At 31.6% G+C, this 19,348-nt stretch overlaps 1 protein-coding gene across 1 annotated transcript in view; it reads right to left on the bottom strand.

The window, feature by feature from the left end:
• Nucleotides 1-6,772: 6,772 nt before the first annotated feature.
• Nucleotides 6,773-19,348, bottom strand: part of LOC143232100 (uncharacterized) — a 128,768-nt gene continuing 116,192 nt past the window's right edge. Inside the window, exons 6-9 of the mRNA XM_076467174.1 lie at nucleotides 15,468-15,546; nucleotides 14,295-14,445; nucleotides 10,084-10,234; nucleotides 6,773-8,897 (exon numbers count right to left, since the gene is read on the bottom strand). Coding sequence (XP_076323289.1) covers nucleotides 8,734-8,897; nucleotides 10,084-10,234; nucleotides 14,295-14,445; nucleotides 15,468-15,546 — 545 coding nt within the window. The 3' untranslated portion in view covers nucleotides 6,773-8,733. The remainder of the gene's footprint in view (nucleotides 8,898-10,083; nucleotides 10,235-14,294; nucleotides 14,446-15,467; nucleotides 15,547-19,348) is intronic.

Raw genomic sequence — 19,348 nt, 5'->3', positions numbered from 1 at the left:
TATAATGATTAGAATGTGTTATTTCATCTATTAGTTATTCCACTCCTAGCGATATTTTCAGCCATAATTTCAATAATATATCACGGGGTTTGACCAGCTCAGGAGATTAAGGCTCGTTCTAAATGTATATATTTATTCAATTATGCAAATATATATATATATATATATATATATATATATATATAAATTACAATAAAAATATTTAAAATAACAAATGTAATAACATATTAAATATTCTAACCAATACTGGTAATTAAAGTAATGTTAGAGAAAGAAAGGGTGTGATTCATTTATAGAATAAAGAAACACGAGTGGTTTGCATCGTGCTCTGTGGTAGAATTCATATTTCTTGAACAACGTATTATCAGTGTACAAAAAGATTTAATATAAACCTCCTTAACAATGTCTACTGACCAATAAGAGCCTATTAAATAGCTGTGTAAGTGGAGGTTAAAGAGTAGCTTGACATCTGAGATAAATTACTAGCGCACAAACTACTGTTTAGCTATAGAGTTGGAGACATTTACAATAAACCTCGCTCTCTATAGATTAACAGATAAGTTGTTTCTGGGAAGAACACAGCACTGTGATGTTAACAGTCTATTGCAGTATTCGAATCCGGAAATCATTTTTTACAGGGCAGACCTACAAAGCCACATTGTTAACGGCACGATTCACATACTCATTTTAATTAGTTTTTAAGGTATGAATTTCGCAGAACCTTTGACTTATGATAATCTATTCAGTCTTTCCTGGTTTTAATTTTCTTCTTCTCAAACTAAATTCCAGCGTCAAACAGTGTGAAATTTGAACAGTGAAATACTTAAGTTGGAACTACCAAGTGAAGAACAGAGTGAAAGGATTCTGAACTCTGTTAAAAGAAAGGTGTTTTACAGTTAGAGTAAGCTTGTATAGTATAAGACTGTGGCTGTAATCAACTGAACATACAATGAAACTTTATGCATGATATAATTCGAAAACTAGAAAAATTATATTGTTAAATATAGTCTGCATTCAAATCAACAGATCTAACACAGCAACATGCGTACACTAGTTTTATTGGGAAGATAGATAAAAATGGAAGTGTTGAAACCCATACACCTGGCCTGGCACGGCCAGGTGGAAAAGACTTTCGAATCGTAATCCGAAAATTGTAGGTTAAAATCCCCGTCACACCAAACATGCTCGCCCTTTCAGCCGTGGGAGCATTATAATGTGACGGTAAATCCAACTATTCGTTAGTGAAAGAGTAGCCCAAGAGTTGGCGATAGGTGACGATGACTAGCTGCCTTCACTTTAATCTTACACTGCTAAATTATGGACGGCTAACGCAGATAACCCTCGTTTTGATTTGCATGAAATTCAAAACAAACCAAATCCATATCCGTCGATCCGCAAACTGGCTTCTTTACCACTAAGCTACATCTGTCGTACAGAAATATGATACAAACCTGTAAATATTATTTTTAAGAGTAAGATAAAGAAAGGCCGACGACAATAAAAGTAGCGCTAAGGATTATTTTCTCTGTTTGTTGTCAAACATTAAGATTTCTGTCTTGAGCTCACCACGCATATCGAAACCTGTTTTTAACGTTATAATCCTTCCCATATATCACTGAACCGTAGGGCACAGAAAAATGAAAACCCTGTAAAGAAAAGTTTTGAAGTTAAACAAAAGAATAGCTAAAATCTATTTCGATAGTGTGAAGAATAAAAATAAAACAAAACAGGAGTAATAATAATGTAATAAAAATGAAAAAATGTATAATGTTTTAATTTTTTAATAAATTAAAAATTGAGTTTCTGGGAAACCTATAAAGACTAGTCTTATTGTTTTATTTAAAAAAATAATAAAAAAAACGTATAAAGACTAGTCTTATTGTTTTATTTCAAAAAAAAATAAAAAAACGTATAAAGACTCGTCTTATGGTAAGATATAGAAAATTAAAAACCTATAAAGACTAGTCTGATGGTAAGATACAGAAAATTAAAAAAAAAAACGTATGAAGACTACTCTTATGGCATGATACAGAAAATTAAAAATACCTATAAAGACTAGTTTTGCGGTAAGATACAGAAAATTAAAAATCCTATAAAGTCTTATGGTAAGATACAGGAAATTAAAAACCTATGAAGACTAGTTTTATGGTGAGATACAGAAAATTAAAAAATCTATAAAGACTAGTTTTAATTGTATGACTAAGAAAGATATAAAATCCTATGAACATTAACATACACAGTAGAATAAAAATGACATAAATAATTCTAGTTTGTAGGTGGTTAGGGCGCTCGTCTCGCAATCTGAGGATTGCGGGCTCAAACGTTTACCCGTCATGTCAAACGTTCTAGCCATGGGGACGTTATGAAATGACAGTCAATACCACTATTCGTTGGTAAAAGAGCAGCCCAAAAGTTGGTGGTGGGTGGATATGACTTGTTGCCTTTCCTCTAGACTTATGCTGCTAAATTAACGACAACTGGCGCCGATAGTCTCCTTGTAGCTTTGCCCGAAATAAAAAAAACAAACAAATTAGTTTGAATGTTGAGATAAAAAATAAGCAAATATACTTATAAAGATTAGTTTTGTTTGTCAAGATAAATAAAAATTAAAAACCAATAGAGAAAACTAAGTTATCTTAGTGCAGTATCGAATCTCTGTAGAATTACCAACTTCGTGTCTCAAGTGGTCTTACGTACAAATTTCGAATCTTTACGAACCAAGAAGCGGGAAGACGGTGTTCCATTCCCACAAGTTCCACTCGAAAAAACGTGAATTCACAGGATGTTGAAGGACTAAGTTCAGTGGTATCGTTGTCGAAACCAAATAATTACTTCTCTACAAACAGCGAAGGTAGACTATTTCCAATGAAAATATTTCCAATTTCATTTCGCAGTTTCTTTTCATTTAAGTTTTCAACTAAAGCTGTAGATAACTCATTGATGTAATGATTCACTACAAAGTTCCTTAGCATTGATTTACTTTGTTTCAGAAAGTTTAAGCAAAGCTACACGAGGTCTACCTCCTAACAGCCGATCCTAATTCTGGATTGATAGGATAAAAGCAGCTGGTCACCAATCCTCACCGCCAGCTCTTGGACTGGTTTTCAAAACGATTACTTGGATTTGGCTGTTACTCTTTCAGCGCACTAGGGTATTTTAAAGTGCGGAGTGCGTTTTTGCAGGCAATGGGACCTTGAAATCAGGGTTTTGTCACAACAGTCGTTAGTTACATAATTGGACTGTTGAGAGCTACAGCAGGTCAGAAAAATGTTTATTTTACGTGAATTTCGTAAAAATCCTCTTTTCTTGATTCAAATAACAGTTAAAACAAAGAGAGATATAAACATGGGAATGTTGTATTGTAAAATTCGGCTAACATAGCTAGGATGTAGCTATCAAACATGAAAAACAAAATACAACATTATTAATTCAAATTATTTTTAAAAATTCATTCAGAAACATTCACTTTGTACTTGTAGACGGCAGGTTTTGTTATTTTAATTAATACTTGCTATGAAATTTCACACTATTTGCGGCTAACCCACATTTCAGTAGAATATGAAACGACAAACATTACGTAATCATGATGGGTTTTTTTTTGCTCGTGAAATGCGAACAAACACATGAAGAAATTCTAGGTACGAGTAAGAATATGCCGTGAGATCTCTAGCTCTAATATCAATCATCGTTTGTCTTCTTATGAGTTTTTATTTTTACGGAGCGGACGTAAATTACGTCCATCTTCCTAACAGCACAATTTCGTGTCTTTACTTCTTTAGATTATACCTCACAGAACTTATATCATGATTTGTACTGATCGCTTTTGCTTTTCCGGGACTTTTGGAGTTATGCTCACAAGATTAAAGCTAGAATATAATTGAAAGTAAGCAAATGCAAAACTAAAATGTTCCGTCACGCATGTTTTAACCTTATTAATTCTGTCTTCCCATAACAACAGCGGTGTTTAGTTTTCGTAGTTGTTTATGTATCGCCTCAAGCTTTGTTACGGGATTAAAAACGTTATATAATATATTGCGATTAACATGCAAATATTTTCAAAACCAGAAACTTGTCATAGTATTTTAACTATTATTTTTTGCTGTACCGTATAATTATGTGTAACTAAATTATCTTGGGTCTAATCATGAAGAGCTTTTTGCTGATTTTAAGAAACCCATTGATCTAAATAATTATCTTGAGGAAATCATTTCAGACGTAAATATTAGTGATCCGTCCATGCTTCAGAAAAATATTTACCACATATTTCCGATCCGAGCTTTGGACTATATATTTGTTATGTTATAAGAACAACACTATTATAAGTTTCTGTAACACTGTGCAAAAAAGTAATTTATTTACATTCATGTTCCTTAACAGTGTAATAAACATGTATGTTTAGTATTGAACCACTTAATTATTTTGTAGAATGACAGGAGTTAATTGTACATTTTGCTATACCAGAAGCACAACAGTGTATGAAGGACGTGACAAGGAGATGCTACAGACGGCAGCTGGTGAGATTTATCGACAAACATACAGCATGGATACTTGAAAAGTCCTGTCATAGCTAGGTGGTACCAGTTAAAATGCTACCTTTTTTATACTGCTGATGCTCTGAATTCTATTATAATATCACAATATTCCATTAAACAGCTCGAATTCTAAGAGGATACCCTTTAAATAAAAGCGCTCTTTTCGTATAGCGGATAACCTGCACACAGACTTCAAATCCTTACTTGATCTGGCTGCAGCTGTTGTCAACTTCAGGCTTGTCCTCAATCAGGATTTACGTTGCTGTCATTCTCTGCTCACCACGTGATAAGCTTTATTACTAGTTTTAAATTGTTTTATTCTGATTCTAGAGCATAACCATTACTGATATAGTACATTGAAATCTGTTGTTTTCATGGGCTAACATCTTTTATTTGGTTCAACAGCTTAGCGGAAATTTCAGAAGTAATTACATAAAATAGACATTTACAAATATCAAACTCAGATGTGGAAAATTAATGTATGCGGGCATTAACTTGTTATAACCGGAATTTGCATGTTTTAAATATTTGTGCAATTAATAGTTATCTTTTCTTGATAATTAAGTTAAGTATTTCATATAAAAATGTCATTTTTCTACCGTATCCTAAAAGGTATCTTCTTGCTTACCACCAAGTATGTTAAAAGAAATCAATGGAAAACTACATTACTTCTAGCTAAGTTTCCATTTAGCACATGTTATATGTAATGTTGGTCATATTTAAAATGACTAATTTATCAATAGTCTATTTAATATTAACAACCAAAATAAGTCGTTTTATATATTATATTTGTGTACTAATATACCAATTATGGATACTTGTCAGCCATAACAAAATATCTTTTACTTGGAATGCAACATTAGATTATAAATATACTTCATCGTTTCTCATTACACTGAAACGTTGGCACCATAAAAATAGACTAGTCGTAAATGTATTTAAATCTGCAGAAATTTTGTGTAGTCAAAATAAGTTGCAGTTACCAGTGGATTAGTATAAATGAACAAGAAATGAATTAATTATTAGTGAATTACATAAATCCCCAGAAGTACGTGAATTACTTTCAACCGGAGGGTAGTGTTATTTTTCGTAAAATTATTTACGCTTGTTCCTGAGTGATTTCGAAAATTAAAGCATTTTGTAAAGCAGACACATTATTTTCAATAACTTATATTGACATTCTTTGTTAGAAAACTATGTATTTGATTTAGAAAAAAAACGTATTTACTCTGAATATGATAAAGTTTATATATTTAGTGTTTTGTCTACAAAATATTTTTTTCTTTTGTTCACTAAAACATTGTATGTAGACGTTGCGCATGAAACGACGTAAGGAAAGAAAAAGATTCCAAATTAAAATAACTTTTATACCAGAATTGAACACATTATTTCAAGTGGTTGAATCTAGTGACCTCCATGCTCTCTGTCTAATGATCTGCCAACACCAATGTCTTCGAAGTTCTCGTCAAATCCCACATAACAATCCAAGCGAGAAAACTCATTCAGTCCCAGCCGGAACGAGTTACCCGTGGTTACACTGGACACGGTCAATACTAAGGAAAATATTCGCACACGTCTATTTCACGTTACTTTGAGAGAAATAACTATAAATCTGGTTTAAGCTCTTCTGTCGTGGTTGTTCTACCATCTATTACGGAAAGTCTTATTAGCCAAATAGTTACTTATGTTGAATTTTTTACACGATCTTAAGTAATAAAAGAACTTTACAAAATTTCCACATAGATGTTTTCTGCATTTCATTTTGAAAAATATAAAACGTCAACGTTTTTCATTTATATCTACTTTTTTTTTTCAAAAGAGTAAACGATATATAAAAGTGAATGGCTTTTTTTATATTATGAAAATACTTAGCAACTTATATAATTAAACTGTACGTCATATTCGTATCTGAGATTTATTTTAGTTGGAAAAAGAGACTAAAAATTAAACATAAGCAGCAACGTTCTCTATATGGTGCTATTACCTTGTAAAAAACTACATTCGCACACATAGTTTTAAACGAATGAACAAGCATAGTGTAAGCTTTGATAACACAATTCAAGAATATCATTGTGTATATATCATACCTTAAAATATATATCAGTACTCAAGACAGTAATATAACAAAACATTTCTCTTTCTTTATTTGTTGTGTAATGCACACATAATGTCGTGTTTTCAGACTAGAAGTCAGTGTATTTGTCGGCCAGATCTGAAAACTAAATGGCAAATGAAACGTATTTAAGCCAGAAATATTTATTTCTAGAGCTTTCACAATACAACAGATCATTCAGTACTTCCAAAAATAGGCAAAGAGTAGTTTCCACTAAATGAAAGTTATCCATTTTGTCCCAAGCTATCAAAAACTTTGAACCCACTCGTAATAACCCAATTGCAGTAACTTATGTTTCTAAGCAGCAACACATAAGTTTCAACAGTGTGATTCCGTACAAAGATAATAATAAACTGAACTTTGGAAATTGAAATATGTTAGGCTGGTTTAAAACATTTATTTGTTTAAAATAGCAATGAAAAAAAGAAAGAAATAATGACCCAAACTCTTGTAATTCCTTTAACATGTTTTCAAAGTCTAAATAATTTTAGATTAAAACAATTGCTCAGTTTTAGCTTTGAAAGTATTTGAAGAAATACAAAAAAGTGCTTATGATAATCGTTTATATATATGATACAGTTGAATGTGTAACTGATTTCTTAAACTACCAATAAAAATTACAAATCTTAGCTACTATCTGATACTTTCTGTGCCTATCATATATCAGAAACCAAATTTGTTAAGTTTAATATTATATGATAGTGTTATACGGGCTTCTTAAAACGTCAATAACAATGTATATTCAAACTACATACAGTTCTCTGAATTTTAACATTTAAGAAACAATCGAAAAATCTACCTCATCAACTGTCTGGTTAATTATTTAAATTAAATTCTAAAAAAAAACAGATATGCATAACCTCTAATCTAGAAATAATTCATTTAGTTTCAACCTAAAATCGTACATTAACATTCTTATAAGGACGATAATTGATATTATGAAACCTCCTATTTTAATTTTCACCTAGCACAAATTCTTCAGTGTAGTTTTATTCCAACTAAATTAGACAAATCACAAGAACTTCAATATATATTAAAATAGTGTAATTTAACGTACTTATTACATGGTTAACAAGTCGAATTTGTGAAGTTAACAAATGTAATTTAGCAAAGTTAACAAGGCAAATTATTATGAAAAACATACTTTATAGTCAATACAAAAACCAAACCTAGCATAGAAACAATTATAAGTTCGAGTTTTAATGTTATCTGAAAGAAGAAAGATAAGAGCAAAAAGAAAAATGATTGTAATAACTAAAATGCCGTATTGAAGCACGTATGAGATGAGAAGATATTTAAATTTATTCAAAGCAATCCTATGTTAATAAAGTATTTGCATTATTTTCTGGTTTTACAACAATTTATTCTTCTTCTAAAGATTAAACATAATGTTAAAGATAACGCAACTTCTAGGTCAGTAAACATTTCCAAAGTGTTACAGTTCTTTGCTGTAATTTTAAGCTATTTTATCCAGCAATATAAGCGTCACAAAACTTAGTTAACAGTTCCATAATACACACTTCATTTTAGGTTTGACAGAGAAACGATAGGAAAAAAAATCCACTTACGTAAGACAGTCGTGCCAGTGTCACAGAGGACATCAACAGCAGAATATCTGTAATGTTTCTTGTTTACTACATAATTTCAAAATTCCAGTTTTTATAAGCATCTCCCAGCATATCTTGTAAAACTGGGTTTTGTGAAGCCTTATCCGATGAATCTGATAACACCTGAATATGACTATACAGTTTTTATACCAACGAAAGAGATGAAATCACCCACTAGTAGAGTATACCATCTGGAGAAATTTTCATTATGTGATACAAGCTCTGGATCCTTGTTTTCTTGTTGTTAACAACAAACTGCAAAAACCTTTCACAGAGGTAATTAGACCCTTAAGGAAGACGAAAGAAATCATACAGCGGCAGAATTCCTTAGCACCATCCTCAACAAATTATTACAGTTGAACACCACCATGACTTATTTCTGCTGAAAAAATAGTCTTGTGATCAAGGTAATGTGCAACATATATGAGAAAAAAACAAACAAACAACTCCAAAGACGTTATATGCCAAGGTTACAACGCCGTTATTGTGTCAGAAAAATAATTGTTGTAACAAGAATCATGACAGAAGATAAAGACGATATCTTAGTTGAACCTGAACCTGCGCCTTGAACGTAGGGAAGTTGGTTGGTTTCTGGTTGATCCGAAATCTGTTTTTCTTCTTTATCGAACGAACTTGATAGTTTTCCTAAAAGAAGATAATCTTTATTGACTAACCAACACAAATTATGTCGTTTTTTGCTTTAAAATACATAAGATTATGCAGTAAAAAACAGGGATTTCAAAACAGATATCAAATGTATTAACTTTTTACTTTTTTATTCTTTTTATAAGTATTCTTATAATTGCTGTTTTTAACTAAGAAAATAGAAAAATACAGTATGTTAAATACGCATTTTCTATTTAATATTTTATGTTTTACGTCACTTTCTCATATAAAAAAATGTTAAAATATAAATTGTTTAAAGAGTACTTTATCTGTACCAATGATTGGTTCAAATGGGTTTCAGATGTTAAAAGTTTCACCCTCCTTCCAATACACAAAATTCGGTGGGTTAGCGTAAGTTCAAGATTTATAAAAAAATTAAAAACTGAGGTTGCGATATCCCCACTGGGAACAGCAACGAACAACGCATATTTTTTTAAGATAGTTAAAAATTATTAGATTATAAACTATGTTTGACAGCACATTCCAGTAAGAACAGTTTTGTTACTTAAACTTTCTTTTACATTTAACGAGAATGCTTAACATGTAATTTTTTCCGGATGTATACATGAGGTCAAGTGATCTATCGATCTCCAGACAACCGAAGAAAACAAAAACAAACAAAAAGTAAATATCTTAACGCTTCTAATTAAAATCATTCTTTGACGAATTTTTGGAGGGCGTGATTAAAATTTCAAAATACTTCACAACCAATCTATTGTGAGCAACAAGAATAAACTATGACGTTGTAGTAGTTTCAACTATTCTTTAAAGTTTCATTGCAAAGTGACTTTATCCACATTTAGGATTATCAATAAAGCAGGATTGCTTTAAATACGCTTTTGTTTTATCCATTAGCGCAAATAACACTCCAACACTGTCTTATTTACTGTCTGACACTGTATCATGAACATTGTACTAATCTTAAACATCAAGCGATAGTTAACCGATTTTTTTCACATGTAAAATATATCGTAGTTCAATTTGTTTATTATTCGAATTAACATGTTAATGGTCAGGTTTTATGAGAAATATATAAAATGTATTTGGTTTTAGGTTATTATAAGAATATTTAAATATATTTTGTAATAAAATTTGTAAAGTATGTGAAAATCTTTATTTTTTAGAACAAAGTCTAATATTTCGAATACGGAAGAAGAATACAAACCTTTATTTCCAGCGAAGTGAATTTTATCGTAATCAACCTTTAAAAATGCCGTCATTTCTACCTCAAACATCTTGTTTGGGTCTGAAGGTAGTTCATCAGGAATTTCTCTTTTCTTTCTACCAAAACCATACTGATCGTTTCCACAAAGAATCTGAAATTAAAAAATATACAAACGCTGAATTAAAATAAAGATTAAATACAATAACTTTACAATAATAATTTATAAATGTTTATAAGAGAAACGATCCATAATACTTGTAATTATAATACAACAAAATGGAAGAAATTCAAAATACGAGAACTAATTAGAAGACAACTCCGTCTTTTGTCAACTTGCTACAGAAAAAGAGAAATATTCTGATTCTGAAATATTTCAGTAAAGGAGTGAAGGTTGAAACAAGAGTTACACAAATCTAATGATCAAAGTCGGATGTTTATAGCTTGAAAAACGAAAATACGTGTCTGTCAAACAGAAGCTAACTATTGTTCAACTATATGATAAATGTTGATTTTTATTAAACAGTCCGGAAAGATCACTCATCACAAAATAAAAATGTCTTTAATTTCATTGTGTTTTGGATACCTTTTAAAAGATTTCTATGGCGGAATATTTTCAATCTGAATAGTCTGTTGTCTTTTTTAATACCAAAAATTACGAAGCTCTTATTTTGGTATCTTTTCCGAAAGAATTATAGTTGTAATAATGTAATAAGTTTTATGATTCCACAAGACTGAAAACAATAAACTATTAAGAAACAGTTAGCAAAAAAATACTTTATCTATAACATAATAATATTATGTTTCTCGATATTTAAATCAAAATAATATCTTTTGACAAAAATACCTACTTTTAGGATTTTTAAACACATGTTTATTTAAGTCTCAATTTTCTCTATTGCATAATACTAATAAAGACAATATAAATACGTGTAAATAACCATTAAGATATAACGTAACAGTGATAAAACCAGCCCGTATTACCATAAGTATGTATGGCATATCATCTAATAATTTTATAATCAAATTAGAAAGTAATGTAGCATGTCTAATACACTTCTTAGAGACATAACTGGTAAATGAATGAAAAATATTATGCAAAAAAGTTGTACAAAATCGTATCTTATGAATAGAGAATCAAATTCGAGTTGTAAGACAAAACGAGTTAGTTACACTTTGTACATGAATTCATAATTCAATACAAATGTTGTTCTTTTTCAAAATTAATCAAATTGAACCTGGTAATTTGTAGTTTGTGTGTTTCAAAATAACACTTAAGCTCTCTTCACTCAACGACAGGTTACCAAGTTATACAGATACATTACCATTTTTAGAAACTTGTGCATGTTTTAACTGATATGTCACATTCTTCTTGAATAACATAAAAGCTAAAGATATGTTTGGGCAACGTGGATAAAAATGTTGAACAGAAACGTATTCGCTAAGAAGTTTTACTACAAAAACTAACAACAACGGTAATGATAAGGAAAACTACATTATTGTATTAGATTAAAGAGCTACAAACGTTTGAGACAAGTAGTATTGTTGATACACAAATATCTACCGTTGTCACAAAGTTAAGTCAGCACTGTTTATAAATAAGTATCTACTGTCGATACACAATTAAATACCTACCGTTGTCACAAAGTTAAGTCAGTACTGTTTATAAAGAATTAGGTATCTATTGTTGATACACAGTCACTTGAGTAATGCTTACAGAAAATTTGCTTGTTTTGATTACCCTGTGATTCAGGAGCATGTCTGAGGGTTTGTAACGTTGAAATCAATGTCTGTTTTGGGCGTAGCATAAATGTCCCATTATGTAAACTTAACAATATATAGACAAACAGTTTGTGTGTTTTAGCACACAAATGCACAATAACCTTGATGTTTGCGTGTGGGAACCAAACGCTGAATTTCAGCATAATAAGTGGTCGGGTTTACCGTTGAGTCACCTGGGGACCAACATACACTATTCACAGATAATAATGTAAATAGCGTTGACTAACTCACGTTAAACAAGATGAGCTATCAATTTTCTTACTTCCCTTTATGGTAAATACTAGTGAAATAAAATATTTACGATCAAATAATAAAAATACTGTTTTCCGGCCTTTCGTGTAAAACCTACTACATCTTATAGTGTAATGGAAATATTTCTTTGAATGTAAACTGCTTTATGGTCTTTCTATAAAAATGTCTATGCCTATTAGGAGGTAAGAGAGAGATAACACTACACTCGATTGTGAATTATACGTCATAAGTCCGTTATAGTTATGTTAAGAATATTTCTGAGATATTAAAATATTTAGAAAAAAATAGCTTATCACAAACAATTTTTTGTTTAAACTTAGAACCACGTGGCGTACAACTGAAGATTTACTGTTTATTAACCTTAATCTATCAATCCTGATTTATACATGTAAGTGGTAATGCATATTTATGACTGAATAAATAATACATTATATTGATTATTTATGATGAAATAACACGATTTTATTCAGAAATACAGTCTCGGTCAAAATGCTTCCATACTGTTTTATATGCTTGTAGTAGTTATCGAGTAAATGCCTGAGTGGTAGCATAGAATACTTTCTGTGTTACCACTCAAATATATGAGTTGTAAGAAATCTTATACTGGTCGACATAGAGTGTTTTAAGTATTTGTTTATCAAAACACACATATACACATCATTTTAGTGATTTTAGTATAATTATTTTTGCAACATATGAACTATTTGTTTCGGCAGTTTCTTTGTATTTAGTGTAGAGCCGTGTCTTGTCACGCAGCAAAAGTTACAGGGCGTCAAATTGTTCGATTGTCAAGAAAAGGTATGATGCAAACGGGCATCCCCAAAACAGTAGGGTACTCACAGCGTACTGCATCCAGAATCGTGAAACGTCATCGGACTACAGGAAACGCTGTTTCAGGAAATTCTACTGACAGAAGCCAAAAAACTTGTGTGCGAAATCGCAGTGTTTTAATCACGTTAACACATCAAGGTGGAAAGAAGTCTTGGAACATCTTACGACAAGATTGGCATGAACAGATTCATTCCAGGGAGTCCAGAAGGACAGTGAATAGAAGACTGACCAAATAGTTATTTTACAAGAACGACTATCTGCAAACCAATGGCCCGGCATGGCCTAGCGCGTAAGGCGTGTGACTCGTAATCCGAGGGTCGCGGGTTCGCGCCCGCGTCGCGCTAAACATGCTCGCCCTCCCAGCCGTGGGGGTGTATAATGTGACGGTCAATCCCACTATTCGTTGGTAAAGAGTAGCCCAAGAGTTGGCGGTGGGTGGTGATGACTAGCTGCCTTCCCTCTAGTCTTACACTGCTAAATTAGGGACGGCTAGCACAGATAGCCCTCGAGTAGCTTTGTGCGAAATTCCCAAACAAACAAAACAAAAAGCAAACCAATAATAACTAGAATCTTCCATCGTCATCGTGTTATTTGGGTAGGATAACACGCTAAGTGGCGACATGTCATATTTTTAGATGAATTCTGTTTTTGGTTTGATGGACCAGGTCTTTAAAGGATTGCCATAGTCAGCAATGTCTCCACATTGTAATCCCGCTGAGAACTTTTGAACAAAACTAAGTTAGAAAATTACTAATGATGACCTCAAACCAGCTACTGTAGCTAATGTGCAACGCTTTCTAAAAACAAGTTGCAATGAAATCATTCTAGGTTACAACAATAATAGCATTGGCAGTGTCCCGTATCTCTTTGCGGAGGTTACTACAGTACGAGTCGAACCAAGTACTGAGTGTTTGATATGAACCGATATAAGGTTACAGACGCCATTTATTATATTACGTTTCATCTATATATATATATGTATGCATTTTAGTAAGTTTACTTCAAGTGATAGGTGAAATACTTAATCGCATCTTCGTACAGTGTCTGGTAAAATCTGGTAAATCGTTCATGATATGAACATAACCTGTAGCCTTATATAAATTACACACGTAGATGTTTAAAATAATAAGTGTGTCATCACTAAGTATATTTGTATTCTATCTTAATAATAACGATTTTATTTGTTACAAAATATGTAAACATTTTGACCAAGACTGTAACAGGCTGTAGCCTTTAAACATTACCTGTGACTGATTATTAAACTTCTTCTTCATGCCTTGCACCCCAGGAAATAATAACATAAATGCGCAAAGCAATAACAACAACAAAAAAGTATAAATAATTCTTACCCCTTGACATTTCTTAAGACAAACATTGACGGTGCCAACAAACAAGACATAACTGGAGTGAGGAAACTTGAAGGCTCTGAACTTGGCCGACAGCGTGTCCCCATTATCTGATGTGTGGAAGTTACCGAAAATGTATGAATCAATGGAGCATCTACAGGGAAAGGGAATAAAAATCGGAAATGTAATTACAGCACTAACAACAACATCGTTTACTGTTATTAAGTAAAAGAAAAACGAGAAGACATAAATATATAGAATTTCTCGATTTCGTTAGTCGATATAGATGTTTCTTTACCATATCTTGACAACGCCAAATCCATCATCATCAAATGTGTACACTCGACAGTTTAGTCCTGACAAAGACTAATAAAGTGAATACAGAAAACTGGCAGCGTTAGAGCCCCAACAGATAAATAGGTTAACGTATCTGTCTATATTCTAATCCTTCTTATTCCGCTTTACTACATATTCAGTAAAATTTTCAACAATACCAAAGCTGGCGTGTCACACTTATTGTTAAAGAGCCATATTACTCGACAGTTGTAACTGGCAGAGAAGATGAACTTACGTCTAAGATGCAACATGTATATATACACCAAGATAGACTTGCCATAAGAAGTGAGATGCTATTCTGCTGAAAGGGAATAATGTTTCTTTATAAACATTTATTTTGCTACACAGGAGGTTCAGTAGTCCTACATAATGATACATTTGATATATTAACCATCCAATAACCAATGAATAAAACAAACATGCGCAGAATAACTTAACTGTTTACGGAATAATATTCTTTCTATGACAGTATATTCCATTTTCTGTTGACAAAGACAATATAAACATATATACAGTTATGATATTTTTACAGACAAGTACATCACAAATAAGGGTAAATTCCTAGTTGACATCCGATAAATACATTCTCAAACCGAGCTTCAGAATACACTATTCCCAACAATAATAATAGGATGCGCATAATTACAGAAATTGTTGGTTGTATATTGTCTGATTTAAACACTTAAAACGTGCCACGCCCTCTCTTAGAAATGTAACACGTTTTAATTACATATTACGAAATTAAAATTCTTATAACTCATTAGTTGTTTATTGTAAATCATATGAGGACCATGTGTATTTCATCATTCTCTCTTGATCAATGATGATTCTGTTTCTTACCCGTTCATAACAATCACCTCTTCTTGTTTATGTGCGCTATCAGTGACTTTCAAATAACTCGCAAGAACTCCATAAATATCTGAAAAAGTAAACAAAGAAATCGTAGAATTTCCAAGAACTAAAATTTATTTAAATAACGCCACCAAAGAATTTTATATTTTAAATACAGCTTTCCTATAATTTTCAAGAACTAAATATTTAAATACAGCCACTGTACAATTATCAGGATTTCAACATTTAAATACACATGTCGTACTGCTTACAAGAACTAAATATTTAAATACAGCCATTGTACAATTATCAGGAATTCAACATTTAAATACACATGTCGTACTGCTTACAAGAGCTAAATATTTAAATTACGCAGTCGTACAGTTCCTGAAAATTAAATATTTAAATATAGCCACTGTACAGTTTTTAGGAATTAATCATTTAAATACAGATGTCGTACAATTTCTGTGAATTAAAGTTTTAAATAAAGTATTTTAACATTCAACGTTCAAAATGCACATAAATTTTCTATTAGAGAAAAAAAAACATTCTTAAACAGTTACTTTGCACTAAGTAATATCTACTGATTAATGTTCTCTAATAATTTTTCTTTGCTCGTATATTACATTTTGATTTCAGAATAAACGCAACAAACGAATTATTAAAACTTCTAAAATAAACGTAGAACATGATATAAGTTGAAACATTTCTCAATAAATAAAATATTTTTTCTCTTGCAAATCGAACACATAAGTAGTTAGAATGAGGATCTCTTATCAAGACACAATAAAATAATTATTAAAACTTAAACAGTTACTTTGCACTAAGTAATATCTAATGATTAATGTTCTCTAATAATTTTTCTTTGCTCGTATATTACATTTTGATTTCAGAATAAACGCAACAAACGAATTATTAAAACTAATAAAACAAACGTAGAACACGATATAAGTTGAAACATTTCTCAATAAATAAATTATTTTTTCTCTTGCAAATCGAACACATAAGTAGTTAGAATGAGGATCTCTTATCAAGACACAATAAAATCTTAGAAAACATTAATCTCACTACTGTAATCCATAAACTCTTTTTAGCATTAAACATTACAAACAGTGGCTGAAAATAAAATCACAATAAATTATTCAAGTATCCATAATATCAGTTGTATTCTTACAAACCGTATGTCTGAAGCTAAAACTCTATTTAATTTGCAATAGTCTTCACGCTATATGGTAGGCCTGGCATGGCCAAGCGTGTTAAGGCGTGCGATTCGTAATCTGAGGGTCGCGGGTTCGCATCCCCGTCGCGCCAAACATGCTCGCCCTCCCAGCCGTGGGGGCGTTATAATGTGACGGTCAATCTCACTATTCGTTGGTAAAAGAGTAGCCCAAGAGTTGGCCGTGGGTGGTGATGACTAGCTGCCTTCCCTCTAGTCTTACACTGCTAAATTAGGGACGGCTAGCACAGATAGCCCTCGAGTAGCTTTGTGCGAAATTCAAAAACAAAAACAAACACGCTATATGGCCCTTATTCGGGCAGTGGGGATAGATATCATCTTGTACTTATAAGTAAAAAATACCGGCAACTAATTTGAGAGGTTGTACCTGAGTACAAAAATATAGTTTGTGGTACCAGGTTACAAACATTAAATAGAATGATTTATTTAAAATACTTGCCACGCTGATAGGTTATAAACAAGCTTTAAGATTCAAAACATGTTTACTACATATACTGACATAAGACTAAAGAAATTTTACGCTGATGTCACTTAACTAGCACAACTTCTTGAAGTAATTACTTTTAACCCTGTTTGTATTTAGAAAATAATATCTGATTCACTACTTGGATATCCATCCCTAAATAAAAGGAAACGCTTCAGCAATAAATAGCCACGTGAAAATGAAACATACCGTTCATAAAATAATCATATATCAGTATGTAGCAGTTATTATATAATTATGTGCATCAAGGTAACGCACTTGTGTATGAAAGTGATATGAAATTAACTCATGTGTATCAAAGTGAAATACAACATACTGAATTTTATAAAAGTGATGTGCGATATACTTACGTGTGTGAAAGTTTTATACAACGTGCATACGTGTATCGAAGATTAAACAAATAATAGTAGCGAAACCTTACAACAATGAAGTACTTAATATTGAGATCTATAGCCATCACTGTCTAACTGAAAATAAAAATATTCTGGTTAAACCGGAAAATAAAAATCATAATGAGAGTAATTTTAAAAAAGAAATATGTTTCTAACGAGATCCTTATTCATTTTTCTTCATTCTAATGAGAACTGACGCTCTTCGTTTTTTGTTCTGCTGTTTTTATACATTAATTACGTCTATGCAAATTCTATAATAATATTTTCCAGTCTGAAATTGACTTCTCGCTTTGCCCTACTTTTTCCTGCTTTATTCTCCTAATTTTCATTCTTTTATTTTCGTGTATAGTACTCTTTCGGTGAGATATGTTTAACCAAATGACAGTAACAGAACTGATTACTTCTATGTATTATTGATTTCAAAGACATTCCAAGGACCTTCGAAGAATTAGGTAAGAGAGGCCCTGTCTTAGAAAATAGCATTTTGTATTCACTTCGAAAAAAAATATATATTAACCGCTTAAGTTGAGCCTTAGGCTTAGACGTAAAATTTAAGATACTTTTTCTCAAACAATTTAGATGATACAATATACACATGTTTAGCATTAAAAAAAAAGATTGTTCATGGTAACTTCACATATGTTTTGGTAATATAAAGAAACAGCCCTGTGATAATTAAACTGCAAAGCGAGTTGAAATTGTGTTCAATTAATATTTTACTGTCATTGGTGGAAATGTTTGTAACCTCTTGATGACGAGAAACCTACTTGAAATAAAAATGTATCTCAGAACGGCTGGTATGGGTATTAACGCTTTTATTGATAAGAATAGAACAACGTTTCGACCTTCATAGGTCATCTTAACCCGTATATGACCTATGAAGGTCGAAACGTTGTTCTATTCTTATCAATAAAAGCGTTAATACCCATACCAGCCGTTCTGAGATACATTTTGTAGCCTCTATTTTCTTTTTTCCAAGTAAAGGAATCATGAAAGCATACTTTCTTAGTTGTTTCGTGCTTTGTGGCTGATTGTTACGTTGTGTATATACGTTTATAACAAAGCTCTCAATAACCATCACTTATTTAGAAAAATGATTTTTTTCTGCCTTCTTATTAATGGTAAAATTGATTAGAGTACTCTGCATATGAAAATTTCATGAGAAATTAAGAAGCTTGGAAATAACGTTACAGTATAGCGTCGAATCACAATTGCAGTAAATTGCCAAAAGAGGACACTAGAATATAACGTTATATCACAATTACTGTAAACTTCCACAGATTTGATTGCTGTTCAGAAGGAACACAAGTGATACCCAAAATCTTTGAAAGAACGTTTCTCTGAATAGTTTCAAATCTATTTTAAAGACAAAAATTCTGGCGGTAAATAATAACTTTGCTTTTTGTCAAAAGTAAAAGTTTAGTTTTTTATACTGTGAACTTTTTTTGTACTCCAGTTGCATCATGACATCACAACACATTTCTACAAACATTTAAAGTCCTTCACCTCAACAACTATACTGAAATTTATTTGTGATTTGTCTTCCTTTTCCTCACTAAACGTATACTTACATTGGAGAAAAGAATTAATCCCTGAACGAAGTAGAGGTCTTATCTATTAAGTCACTACTGCAGTAAATTAATTTTACCAAATTCACTATTTTCCATTACAATTTGCAAAAGCAAAGCAAATAAGTATACTTAGCCTAATATTGGTGATATGGTTACCTTTGTGTTCAATCACATTAGAAAAGAAAGGAATATGAATCACCTTAGGA

The sequence above is a fragment of the Tachypleus tridentatus genome, chromosome 11, assembly GCF_004210375.1.
Source record: "Tachypleus tridentatus isolate NWPU-2018 chromosome 11, ASM421037v1, whole genome shotgun sequence".
NCBI lineage: Eukaryota > Metazoa > Arthropoda > Merostomata > Xiphosura > Limulidae > Tachypleus > Tachypleus tridentatus.
The sequence above is the reverse complement of the archived record's forward strand: the minus strand, read 5'-3'. Positions and strand labels throughout refer to the sequence as shown.